We start from the raw sequence: 14156 nt of genomic DNA on the forward strand, positions 1-14156 counted from the left end.
GCAGTGGCGATAAGAGAACCAGGGAGCTGCTCTAACTCCCAATTCTTCCACATAACATACTTCACTAAACTGCAGATAGGCAGTGTGAGATGAACATCTGCTTTACTCATGAATCCAGCACAAACCAAGCTCTCCCCATCCCCTGCCCAGAAGCAAAAAAGTGTCCACTCTTGCAAAGAGCCCCTCTGACCCAGCTTCTGTGCATCTCCCTTAGAAAGCCCAGGTGGCCCTGCAGTTGATGCATAGGTGCATGGTGCCTATGCCGGCAAGAGCGTAATTAAGTGTTTGGCCTGCACTCAGCTCTGTGTCCAAGGGTCTCTTGGCGCCAAATCCCCCGAGTGAACAGTGCCTGACTTGTGAGCTCTTCACATTTCAGCAGACAGTTCCCTGTGTCTGAAGAGCTTCCCTCCAGCCCAACAGGCTTTAGTCACACAATTAAAAATGATTGATTAAATACGTGCTAGTGTAGTTTTTGGCATCGTGGGTTGTTGCATGTTGCATTGTGAACAACCGAGTCAGCAGTTCGAACCCACTAGCCACTTCCCAGGAGGAAGATGAAAATGGAGCTGCATGCTCCGGCCAAGATGTATGGCCTCAAACCCAAAGGCGCAGTTCTACCCTGTCCTGTAGGGTCATCATGGGTCAGAGGGTTTAGAATGTTTTCCAATGAAAGGACCCATGAGCCTTTGGAAGATTAGCCACTGAAGGAGGCACAAGACCAGGCAGCTTGTCTTTCTGTTGTGCATGGGAACTCATGGGTTGGAGCCAACTCAATGACAACCAATAAGATTGAGACTGCGTTTTTGCCTTTGTTTTTAACATACCATGAAGAGGCCATAACACAAGCGAAACAAGCAAACCCACAGTAATTGAGTTGATTCAGACTCAGACAACCTATAAGACAGAGTAGAACTGCCCAGACTGCTTCCAAGGTGGGAAGTCTTTTCTGAAGCAAACGACCACATCCCGGAATGGCTGGTGGCTTCAAACCACTGACGTTTCAGAGCTCAGCTGAGTGCTCCCCACTGGGCCAGGAGCTGTGTGCAGGGCTCAGCTGAGTGCTCCCCCACTGGGCCAGGAGCTGTGTGCAGGGCTCAGCTGAGTGCTCCCCACTGGGCCAGGAGCTGTGTGCAGGGCTCAGCTGAGTGCCCCCCACTGGGCCAGGCCCTGTGTGCAGGGCTCAGCTGAGTGCTCCCCACTGGGCCAGGAGCTGTGCGAGCCTGCAAGGAGCCCTTATCTCGATCAGCACAAAGTTTCCCTTTTATGTTTTAGAGGAAGTGTAATCTACCCTTAAGGTTCTTGTGGACTCTTTCCTCCTCTCCTCCTCAACTGCAAAGGCTCAGAAGATGTATTTAACAATTCCTTTTCCCCCTCTCATTATAATGAAACTCAGATTCCTTTTAACCAAACTATGTAGCTCTTACTACCCCCCACTTTTTTGCCCTGGCTTCCTGAAAATCCTCTAAGAGGTTCTTGTCCCCCCACCCCCCCCACCACGACCACCACCCAAAAAAACAACAACAAGAAAGCCTTTGTAAAGCTGTAGTGTTCTACAGCGTTGGAAAGACAATACTTTCCCTTTTCGGAGTCATCTGTACTGTGAGCCCTATTTCATATTAGATGAAGACAGAGCAACATCAAAGCCAGACTCGATAAAAAAGATCATGCGTGTGGAAAGCTGAAAGAGTTGGGAGCAGAAGACTGATTCGGGTTGTTCTAATTGTATTTGGGGTCGCTATGAGTTTCAACTGATTGGTGGTACCTAACAACAAAAACAAGTAATCTGCCTGAAAGACCATTGTCAGCTTTGGCTTCTTCTCATCTCTGCGGCCTTAGTTGAGTCCTCCTTGGGAGACCAAAAACTCGGGAAGCCAGTGACAGAAGGTCCCAGTGACGATTTACCATCACTATCTTGTACCCCTGTCGCAGTTACATAATCGCATGTCAGCTGTTGAAGGGGCGGAGTCTACTTGTCAGTCAGGTCACAGCTTGATGACCTCGTCTGGAAGTGCTACGGAGAAAAACGCTCGCTTGAGGTGGGACACAGACACTCTCTGCTTCGTTTTCCTGCGGACAAGACACATGGAGCCATGCCAGAGCCCTGGAGCTGCAGTTGCCATGTGGAGAGCTCTGCCAGCGCTGAGATGCTTCTACTGCCACTGGATCCACAAGACTCTCCACACACTGCCCTGTGATCTTCCTGCATTCAGCGCCATTGCATGTGGTTCATGAATCTGAAGAAGAATTTATAGATTGGTATTGGATATATATATATATGACGTATGGAATTGATCTGGACTGGGCTGGGACGTTTTCTCAATATTGCTCTTGTATATAAAACTCCTTCTTATAAACATATGAATGTCTCTGAATTTATTTCTCTAGTCCACCCAGACTAACATGCCCTCACCCCCAACAATTAGTGATATTGTGGAGGGGGAAAAAATTCTCAAAATAGTACAATAAATGTAAAACATAAAATAGATGATACCTATCATTTTAATTTTTATTCATTTAGTACACAAGTATTTACAAAGGGTTTCCTAAGATCACTCATTGCTTCTCTCTTGTCCAGCCTTCTTGATGCAATGCATTCAACTAAAAATATTCTAATCACGAGCATGTTCCGAATAAAACTTCCAGAGTTGAGGAGAGACCAGACTTGTCTTTTCGTTGTTCGTTGTTATAAGGTACCATCAAGTTGATCCCAACTCAAATGGGCCCCATCCGACAGAGTAGAACTGCTCCCTAGGGGTTTCTTGCCTAACCTTTACTGATGCAAGTCGCAGGTCTGTTTCTCCCACAGCGCCACTGGGTAGATTCAAACTGCTGACCTTCTGGTTAGCGGCTGGGTGCTAAATCATTGGGCCTCCAGAGCACCTTGTCTTCTTATTACTGTTGGATTCTCTAAGAGGTGATGACAAGGCCCTAGCCATTCTGAAAGGCAGAGCCCAGGGAGGGCTGGAGGGCTGCCCTCACCTTCAAGCAAGTCAATGTTTAATTTGACGACAAATCTTCCGGTTAATACCGAGCTGCCGTGCTCTGCCTTTGAAGTGCCGTTGCGGCTGAGTTGGCTCCCACTCAGGGTGGGCCCGTGTGGGTCAGAGTGGAGCTGTGCTCCGCAGAGTGTGGAGTGTCTGATTTTCTGGACGCCCCTTTCTTCTGGGGCACCTCTGGGTGGCTGTGTATCACCCGCCTTTTGGCTCACCGCGGGACGCGATCACCACTCGGGCCATCCGTGGACTGGAAAGTGTGTAATGTATTAAGCTGCCTGGCCCTCCAGTCCTCCTCCCACCCCACCTCTAGACACCAGCACACGTGAACACACACGTGTCTACGCTTAGAAGACTAGGCCATGAAGAGGAACAAACTTGGACATTTTATTGCTATTAAACCTAGATTTCCCAGAGATTATGTTCAGGTTGCCTTTTTTTGTTGTTTTCTTCTCCTGAATATTTCCTTGGAAAGCGACTGCGGCTTCCTCCTTTGAAGGAGGCTTTGAATGAAGGATGGAACATTCCGAGGCAGAGGGAGGGTGGTTGAGAGGCAGGACAAAGAGGTGCGATGGAAAGGCTGTAGGACCGGGAAGGTCATCTTGTCTGTTCCGCTTCACCTGCTTGGAAAGGGTTGCTGCAGAACTGCCGACTCCCAGGGAGCCGTCCTTGCGGTCACCCAAGGCCCCCGTCTCAGTTGGTCTGGCATTTCCGAGCCAACACGAATCTTTGAGGAATAAATAATAGTGTTTAAGATACCACGTATGTTTTACTAGTTGGCTTGCTTGTACTCTCTTCAAGCGTGACACAGGTATGTTTTTGAGGTATCTCCCCCATCATTGCATGGGCTTTGCTATGTGTACATTCGGGCCTTCCACTGTCAATTTTCCCCCTAACGTAAGTCAATATAGCTCTTCCAGATGTGGGGGCTAAATTCCCACTTAGCGGCCGGTTTGGGAATGGGCAAGGGTAATGGTGGAACAATAGGATCCCCATACTTACTGGCACTGGGCGGCGTACATGAAGGTTGTTGAAATGCCGGGTAGTTTGTTCCATGTTTCATCCTCACAATTCTTTTCCAAACCAACCAACAAGAAACAATTGAAAGTAGCAAACTTAGATTTAACTGCAGCCACTCTTAATTTAGCTGCGTCCCTAGAAACAAAATACTGCTTTTGATAGTTTTGATGTTTTTCTTCTTCTAACTTGCTTTTTCCCTCCCTTTATATTTTATTAGGTGCAGAGAGAGCTAGCAGCTGTCATTGCTTTGAAAGCCAGGAAGTCTGGTGAGTCGTCTTCATGGGGCAGGAGGGAGCCCTTCACTCCACGGGGCTGTTACACATTCTCACCTCGAGTGGGCAGCCAGCTGAGTGTGTCTTAGGATGGTTTGGTGTAGAATGAAGAGAAGTGTCACTGTGTGTGTGTGTGTGTGTGAAGGAAACATGTTGATCAAGGGTTGAACAGTCGTCCGTTAAAACCACTGTCAACAAATCTCACACCTGCAGAAAACTAAACTGTCAAGAGTTGTGTGGCAGACACGTTCACAACAATGATAAAGAAATAAAATAAATATCTGATGCAGCTGCCTACACCCAGGCCAAACCTCTGGGACTTAGCTTTCTGGTTGGCAGACCTGGGTCACTGGGTCTCATGGCCCAGTGATGGTGTAGTCCCTGGAGTCTCAAACGCTTACAAGAGGTCGTGCAAGGCACAGCCCATGATGGAGAGGAGAGTGGGGAACAGGCGGAGGACACGCAATGTGTGGTCAATGCCTCCACGTGGACAACTGTCACCTGTCTTCAGAGGTGTGCTTTCCTTGGAGGCTCACCCCCATCCGTAGCATATAAGCTATACTTTTGTTTTTAATCTCTGGTGGAGTCCTGGTGGCAGAGTGGTTATCCAATGATCTGGTAACCACAAGGCCAGCAGTTCAAAACTACCATCCACTCTGCAGAAGAAAGATGAGGCTTTCTACTTCTGTAAAGATTTATACTCTCGGAAACTCACAGGGGCAGTTTCACTCTGCCCTGTGGGGTCGCTATGAGTCAGAATTGACTCAAAGGACGTGAGTTTGTTTGTTTGGGTTGTTGTTGTTTAGTCTCTGGACCCTCAAGAGCAGAGCCTCTGCCAAGAGCACCCTTCCAGCCTATGGGTGTGGGGACACCATTACCATTTGTTTCCTTGGTGCCCTTATTCCAGCCGACCTACGCTCACCGACTGCTCTGTGGTTCTTTAAAAAGAAATCTCACACTTTGGTCCAATCTATTTGAAAGTTCAAGGGGAGTGAAATTAAAAAACATTAAATACACATTTTCAGACAACTGTAACCTGGAAGAGCCTGCACACACAATAAAAGAAAGCAACCTGCATCACGCAGACATCGTGACCGCAGAGAACAAACCATACACTGAGAGTGGTTTGTTCTAAGGCTGTATTCTTCGTCTCAAAGTAGCATTTCTGAACAAGCATTTTTTCAATTGGCAAATAATATTTACAAGCAAGCCCTTTTCATCCTTCGTTCCAAATACCTGCCAGACATCCTCTGTGGAAGTGAACTGAGGAAAGGAAAAGGAGGCTCTCATACATCGTGAAGGAGCCGGAGCCATGCTCCGCTGCAGTTCAATCTGAACCAGGGACTCACTGAGGTAGAAAAAAGCTCACGTGGAGAGGCGGGCGCGGGGAAGCTGCTCGGCTGTTCGTTACTGCTCAGAGGGAGGAGACGGCAGCTGATTGGAATGAACATCAGAAGCGGTGCTTCTTGGAGGCGAAGCTGGAATGAAGTTTTTCAGGCAGAAAAACGAGGTCCGGAGCAAAGTGATGACACAATTTGAAGAAATAAATGGAACGGAAATGTCTCCAGAACACAAGCCATACATTGTTCATCTTTCTTTATCCAGTTAGAAACTGTAGGAATTCCTTTTCCCTCAGAATCGAGTCGGTGGCAGTGAGTTTAGTTATTATGTCCCCATGGCTCCCTTCCTGTCGTGGTGTGTATGATCTGCCGGATTTAGACCCACCCCTGCTGGCTGGGATAGAGGTGGTGAGGAAGGGGTTACAAGGAGCCCTCTAGGGGGCAGGGAGTAAAAGGAAACAGAGGAAAGAGCTAGGAGGCAAAGGGCATTTATAGAGGTCTAAATAAAGACATGTACATATGCAAATATATTTATATATGAGGATATAGAAATATATCTATGTGCATATATGTATAGGTTTAGTATTAAGGTAGGAGATGGACATTGGGCCTCTACTCAAGTACTCCCTCAATGCAAGAATACTTTTTTCTATTAAACTGGTGTTCCATGATGCTCACCTTCCCGACACGATTGCCAAAGACAAAGTGGGTGCATAAGCAAATGTGGTGAATAAACCTGATGTTGCTCGGTTATCAACAGATACAGCATATGGGGTATCAAAGGCTTGAAGGTAAACAAGCGACCATCTAGCTCAGAAGCAACAAAGCCCACATGGACGAAGCACACCAGTCTGGGCGATCATGAAGTGTTGAAGGGATCAGGTATCAGGCATCAAAGAACAAAAAATTATATCATTGTGAAAGAGGGGGAGTGCAGGGTGGAGACCCAAAGCCCATCTGTAGGCAATTGGACATCCCCTTATGGAAGGTTTGTGGGGAAGAGACGAGCCAGTCAGGGTGCAGTGTAGCAACGATGAAACACAAACCTTTCTCTGGTTTCTAAATGCTTCCTCCCCACCACTATCATGATCCCAATTCTGCCTTACAAATCTGGCTAGACCAGAGGATGTACACTGGTACAGATAGGAACTGGAAACACAGGGAATCCAGGACAGATGAACCCCTCAGGTGAAAGTGGTTATACCGGGAGGGTGGAGGGAGGGTGGGCTAAAAAGGGGGAACCAATTACAGGGATCTACATATTACCTCCTCCCTGGGGGATAGACAACAGAAAAGTGGGTGAAGGGAGACATCAGACAGGGCAAGATATGACAAAATAATAATTTATAAATTATCAAGGGTTCCTGAGGGAAGGAGGACTGGGGAGGGAGGGTGAAAATGAGCTGATGCCGGGGGCTTAAGTGGAGAGCAAATGTTTTGAGAATGTTGAGGGCAATGAATGTACAAATATGCTTTACACAATTGATGTAGGTATGGATTGTGATAAGAATTGTATGAGCCCCTAATAGAAATTTTTTTTAAAAAAAAAGGGGCCCTCTGGGGGACCCATAGGACATTGAGTAGCGAGGGCAGTGTGGACGGGTGTGCTTGGTGAGCAGCATTAGGGTGCTGATGCTTGTAGAAGGAGAGGCCAGGAAGGAGTGAAAAAGCTGGGATGGCAGTGCCTTGAGTACTGCGTTAGGTGGGGCCTTTTTTTTTTTTTGGTGGTTTCAAAAATAGGTGTACTATATATTTGTCAGCTCAATATTTTTTCTGTATACAACTCAGGGAAATCAAATAGGTCAATCGTGTATACAACTCTAATATCCATTGCCAAGTTTTCCCTCACTCTAATCAGGATTCCCAAAGTTTCAGGAAAATTTAGGTAATCAATTTAAGTAAAGTATAAGTAATTTAGTTTTTAAAATAAATTTAAGTAATCATTTAACAGTTATGAAAGTAATAATTTAAGTAATATTTTTATCAGAAACAAATAGTGTTGAAGAACACCGCGAGCCCCTAGGGAGGCTGGTGGAGAAGGGGAGAAGCTAATTTATAGAGTGGGAAGGGAAGGCCTCTCATTCCAGCCTGGGGACTCCTAGGAAGCTGCTCATCTCTGCCTCACAGGCTCTCTGTGAGCTGGATCCGAGATTTAAAGGTTGGAAAGAAACCCCAAGGAGTAGATCTTCTCTCCCGTAAAGGCTCACTAGGAGTGGAGACAGACTTGCTGACAAGCGGCCATCGCTTTGTTTGTGCCCCGTTTTAATTACCAACGGTTTTCAATAAGACTTATTACAGGAAGGGGTTAAGACAAATCTCTTCTCTTTGTTCTTGTTGTCTTCATAGTTTTCGAGTTAATTATTTCAAGTTTCATAAAAATTTTATATGGTTTTTTGAAAGGTAGATTGCATTTCTAGATGATTGGATGAATCTGGCACTTTTGAGATAATGAACGTCTTCGTCATGAACATAGACACCTTCCATGTTTTAAGGTGTTCAGCTCTGTTTTCAAGCCTTCCTCAAAAGGTCCTGCCCATTGGGGGTTGATTTATTCCTAGGTTCTTTTAGGTTCTCTTACTAGGGAATTGTTTTTCTATCATCTTTTTTTTTTAATTTTAAAAAATTTAAAAAATCATTTTATTAGGGGCACATACAACTCTTAATCACAGTCCATACATTTATCCATTGTGTCAAGCACATTTGTACATTCGTTACCCTCATCATTCTCAAAACATTTGCTCTCCACTTAAGCCCCTGGCATAAGCTCCTCAGTTTTCCTCCTCCCTCCTGGGTCCCCCCTCCCTCCTGAACTCTTGATAATTTATAAATTATTATTATTTTGTCATGTCTTACACTGTCCAATGTCTCCCCTCACCCACTTTTCTGTTGTCTCTCCCCAGGGAAGAGGTTATCTTTCATCTTTTTTAACTGGTTGTCTGTGTCCTGATTTTGTTTCAAGCAAAACCACTAAACTCACATGAATTTTCATAGCTTGTTTTAATGAAAACTTTTGGATTTTCCACGTAGAAAATAAACTACCTTCTCATAATTCCTGTTTTGTCTCTATTTGACCAATCGAGTCACTCCTTTCTTCTGTTCTCCACACCACTTCACGGGGTCACTGCAGGATAAGGATGTGTGCCATCAACCCTAGTGACTTGCTATGCTAGTTTTTTCTCCCGCTTTAATTAAATGTAATGTCTCCTGATTAGAAAAGCAACATGAGCAAAAAAGATTACTTTGGGGGGAAAAGCAAAGACATTTCTGTCTCCCACCTCCCAAAACAAGACAAAATCAAGAAGGATTCTAGAGGCAGAAATTAACAGGGTGTACATAACAAACTTTCCAAGACTCCAAATATGGGAATATTAACTTTGCTCTCCACAGGAAAGTACAGGAGAGCCTCATGCCTGGGTGTTGCTTTTGCTTGTTCTTGCTTCCACTGGACACCTGCGTGTGAGGCAGAGTGGGAGACTCGGGACACAGTGGTGAGCTAGGACAAAGGAGGCTCCTGCTGTTGAAAATTGCAGCACATGTCTCATAAATAAAAAGCACGAATGAGTCAATCACTGTCTAAGAAAGGAGACCTTATTACTATGAAGCCAGGAGCTGAAAGAAAGCACAACTTTCAGGCAGAACCGGAATTAAACCTAATTCTGACTGCAGAATGGGGCTTTCTGTGTTGTTTTAAGGTGTTTTTTTTTTTTTGAAGTTTTTTTTTCTTTTTTAAGGAAGAGGGGCGGAAAGCTGTTACATATTTGGTTTAAATAAAGGTATTAAAATAATGGCTAGTGCATCTGGACCTTGACAGAAGGAATTGATTGCTCTAATATCTTATGTCTTGCAGTAAAATTGTTGAGTAGGGCGCAGGTGGTCCTGCCAGATTTATGTCTAACTGTGGAGAGTTATTAAAATGAGAACGAGTATAAAGGAAAAGTTTCTGGTCTCAGCTCACCATACAAACAGAAATAAAACTGCCCATCAGTAGGTTATATAAGAGATCCAAGGTCCTAGCTTAGTAAAAAAATAAAGCCATTTTGTCGCGATTTTCCAAGAGGCCATTCCGTTGTATCTTTAAACAGTTTGTCCTCTAAGGGCTAATGTTAGGGAGCTTGACGAGCATGCAAAGACTCACAGGATGTACAGAAATCCGTGCCACTGTCCCCCGTCTACCCCTTTGTTGGAGTGCTTATTCTCCTGCACACGGTAGCTAATTAGTGTCTAGGGAGGGGTGTTTCTCTCCTTCCCCAAAGACTCCACATTCACAGTGCTTGTGATTCTCTTGATCTTAGAGCCTATGAAATGTGTGCCATGGTGGCCTTCTAGCTGGAAACCCAGAAATCTCATATTGGTAAATCATCTTGGCAGTTGTAAAGTACCCTCTGTGCCTGCTTAGCCCGGGGCGAGGTAAGTGTTTTAGAAACCTGCATCTAGAAGAGTCAGGTGTGGGAAGGAGACGTGGGGCTCCCGGCTCTGCTTTGGCCATGAAGTGTCTTTGTGGCCTTGGTGACGTCACCCCAATTTGTACTGAATTGTTGAAGAATCTGATAACCTTCTGGCTTTAATATTTAATTATAGCCATTCATATTTTCATTAATTGCCTCAATTAACCTTCATCACCACTTTGGGGGTTTTTTATTCAGAGTTCTTTCAGGTGTAAGTGACAGACATGCAAACTGAACCCCAAAAAGAGGATTTACTGACAAGACATTTCAGGAGGTTAGCCAAACTCAGCAGAAGGAGAAAACCTCCTTCTAGTAACCCTGGCATGCTTGCTCTTCAACAGTTGTCAGGGTGGTGTGCAGCAGCTTAGCCCAGTGCGAGACATCATTTGATGTCTCCACTGCTGCTTCCATGCGCATTGATTATGGATCCAGGCAAGATGAAATCCCAGATAATGTCAATCTTGTCTCCATTGGTCATGACCTGTTGGTCCAGTTGTGAAGATTTTTGTTTTCACTGCCTTCAATAGTAATCCATGTAAGAGGCCGCCATCTTTGATCCTCATGAGCAAGTGCTCCAAGTCCTCCTCACTTTCAGCCGGCAAGGTTGTGTCATTGATAGCACTTGCCTGTTGCCTATTGTTAATAAGTGTTCCTCCAGGCCCGGTGCTGCCCTCATTCTGTTTCAAGCAGTCCAGCTTCTGGGATTATTACTCAGGATAAAGACTGAATGTACATGGTGAGAGGATACTATTCCTTTGCACACCTTTCCCGATTTTAAACCATTCCATATCCCCTTGTTCTGTGCATACAACTACCTGTTGATTCCATTCATGGGCAGGTTCCACATGAGCACAATGAAGTGTTGTGGAATCCCGTTCTTCCCTTGGCACTCCACAGTGCCTTGTTGCAATTTTGTTACGATCCACATCTTCGTTGACTGCCTTTGCGTAGTCAACAAAACACAAAAAAATATCTCTGTAAAGCAAGCGTGTTCCTTTGAGGACTGAGGTGCCTGATCCAAGCCATGATGTTTTCACTCACCTCGTGTGCATGTGAAAATTGAACATTGACTAAGGATGACTGAAGAGGCAGCGATGCATTTTATTTATGTTGTTGGCAAAGAATATTGAAGGTACCATGGTCTGCTGAAAGCACAAACAGATCTGTTTTTGAAGGAGTACAGCCAGAGTCCTCTTTAGAGGTGAGGCTGGGAAGACTCCTCCTCACATACTTTGGAAAAGGACAGAAAGCAGGACATGCCTCAACAAGATGAACCGACACCGTGGCTGCAGCAGTGGACTGACTCAATGTAAGAACTCTTGTGAACATGGTACAGGACCAGGCAGCGTTTTGTTCTGTTGAACACAGGATTGTTATGAGTCAGAACAGAGGCAATGGCACGTAACAATAATACCAACAAGTAATCCCAACAGAACTCTTATTTAGGGATCCTCTTGCATGCATGACATGCCTGACTCTGGAACAGAGCAGAATTGGGAAAGGGGGTATTAGAGATGTAGAAGGGCCAAGTCAGCCCTTACTAGGTATACATGGGCTGAGGCTAGGTGTGGCTCCATGAAGAAACTTAACAGAAATGAGAATATACAAGGGAGTACCCCGCAAAACACCAGAATGACGCTGGGTAGAGCAGAGCTTTTGTGGTACGCATTTTTCCTGCCAGGCGAGGATCCAACAACTCGCTTTGAGTTAGTGCACCCAGTGGTGTCGCCTAGAAAGGTTCTCTCTGGTCACAGGGAATTTTTTTGTACAAGCAGTTTCGCTCTCACCTCATTTTTTTGTGGTGGCCGATTTAAGAGAAACAGCATGCGACTGTGAAATTTTGTTTCCTGCTCAGGAAAAATGCCACAGAAACTTTTGGGAGGTTGAGCACAGCTTACAAGGACAGCGCTATGGGAAAATCTCAAATCTCAGAGACTAACTCTTTATGGGAGTAGAAAGCCTTGTCTTTCTCTCACAGAGTGGCTGCAGACTTCGAGGTAAATAGCCCAACTGGTAACCGACATACAACCAGAGCTCACACTCATCTGTCGAGGCTGCTACAGCCGAAAGGCTAGAGTGACTGTAGGGCAGAAACCTTCCAGATACACCCTCCGTTGTCAAGAGAAATGAACTCAGTAGATTGTTGATGATTTTTCACAGTGGAGAATGAAACTTCCTCCTTTTCCTGTTTCGGAATTAAAGATAAAGACCAGACCTTCACACCTGTGGAAGTGTTCGCAGCATTTTTTCAGTCCTCTGAATTCTTGCTTTTCCTTTTAGCTACCTTGACTTTGACACAACTGTTCTTAAGGTAGTACCACCTTTAGCTTTTGTCCCCTTGTAAGCACACAGCGTTGCACAAATGTAGAAGAAAATGCATACGGTTTCAGAGCAGTTGTTTCTAATAAGATTAAATTCCAACAAGGACTGGCCCAGTTCACAAGCTAGAAAAAAAAAATTCTCTCTTAAGCTTCCTCCACCTTGCTTTTAGATGATATTTCCACCACCACCCCTTTGAGGGGGGAGGAAATATGCTAAACTTAGTCTATAATGATATTCTCTTAAATGCTTGTTCATCTAATCTCCTGAGTGCACTTATAATGAGTGTTCAAGCTGAAAAATAGTAGTAGCTCATCATGGTAAACGTCTGTTGGCTCTATTTCAGGTAATGAAGATAGCATGCTTGGGATCTTAGCGATATTTTTCAACCTGTGTACATTTTCCAAAGACATTCCCAGCCTCTCCTTGGAGGACACACCTGTGTTCTCGGAGAGCTGGAGCCCACGTGCTGTGGTCTTGTTGCCTCCTGGATGCTGCCTTGCACTCCCTCGGTGGGCAGCTCAGCCCACACCCATTGCCTTACCCCCTCGGAACGTGTTGGTTAGCATCTGCCAGCCGAGAGGAAAGAAGTAGCATGTGTGTCCGCTAAAATGTCCCACAGAACACTGACGGATGGTTAGGATGTTTTCCCCACAGCATTACGTCAATCATTGACGCCTGTAAGGCTCTCCCTCCTTGCCCAGTGCCAGAATGACTCCTTGTTCTGTTGTGGCCAGAGATGGCTCTTCTATCCCTCCTTGATGACAGGTGGTGGACGTTCTCATCCCATCGCCACTAGCACGTGTTCCCTGAAATCCACCTACCCTTCCTTCCTCCATGGCATAAAGGCATAGTAAGAGGCTTAGCAGTAGTCCTCAAGGCAGTGTCATCATGTTCAAGGGCATTCCAAAATGTAAATCCCCTACAATCAGGAAAATGATAACACTGGTAAAACCCAGGAATAATTGAAAATGTATGCAGCAGATGCTTTGTCAATTTCCCTCTCTCCCCCACAGGGATGCCAAGAAAATTGCCTTTTTAAAAAATCCCATGACACTGTCTTTTGTAATTAGAGCCATTAAGTGGAAATGATAAATAACCACTCAATGCCATACTATTAAGGGAAACAGCCCTTTGCTTGGATTTCTCCTGAAGAGTGAGAGACCGGAGAATAGGGAGGATAAAAAGTTCTGACTCCTTTAATCCCAAGGGTTGTTTGCAATTTAAGATTTTCTCCCCGTCCCCGCCCCTCCCATCCCACCCCACGGCTGAAGCATGGTCATGTCCACTAAGATGGCCCCAAAAAATGCAGTTCCCAAAGGCTTTAATAATTATAACCAAAACTGAGGGTGAGCTCCAAAATGCAAGGTTCTGGAGACTGTTGTTTCAGCTGGGGGACAGCAGTGATTATCATTCAAGATAGAAGCCAGCCAGGGGTGCATCTCTGGTTGAAAATCCAATCCTGGGGAGGAATCCGGAGCCTAGATGATTCCGGTGTGAGAAGCACCACCATCCTCTTTTCTGGTCCTGACCGGTCCAGGATGCTGATTTGACTCAGGCCAGATGCCCTCTTGAGATTGCTTTTGTTTTGTAAACTTTGGGATGCCTCCAGGCCCCATTTCCTAGGTTTTTTGGGGGAGAAGCAGCTATCTGGCTGGAGAGAGGCCTTCCAGTGTCCTATTTGAGCGCTGAGCGAAGGCTCCTAGCATCCCAGCTCCCGGGAATCTATTTTCTGTGTGGAAGCCAGATGAGTATAATGAGTGTACC

General features: G+C 45.4%; 1 protein-coding gene across 1 annotated transcript in view; it reads left to right on the forward strand.

Moving 5' to 3' along the window:
• LOC142456033 (rap guanine nucleotide exchange factor 5-like) overlaps positions 1–14156 on the forward strand; it is a 104492-nt gene that overhangs the window by 24224 nt on the left and 66112 nt on the right. Inside the window, exon 2 of the mRNA XM_075557331.1 lies at positions 4231–4279. Coding sequence (XP_075413446.1) covers positions 4231–4279 — 49 coding nt within the window. The remainder of the gene's footprint in view (positions 1–4230; positions 4280–14156) is intronic.

The sequence above is a fragment of the Tenrec ecaudatus genome, chromosome 9, assembly GCF_050624435.1.
Source record: "Tenrec ecaudatus isolate mTenEca1 chromosome 9, mTenEca1.hap1, whole genome shotgun sequence".
NCBI lineage: Eukaryota > Metazoa > Chordata > Mammalia > Afrosoricida > Tenrecidae > Tenrec > Tenrec ecaudatus.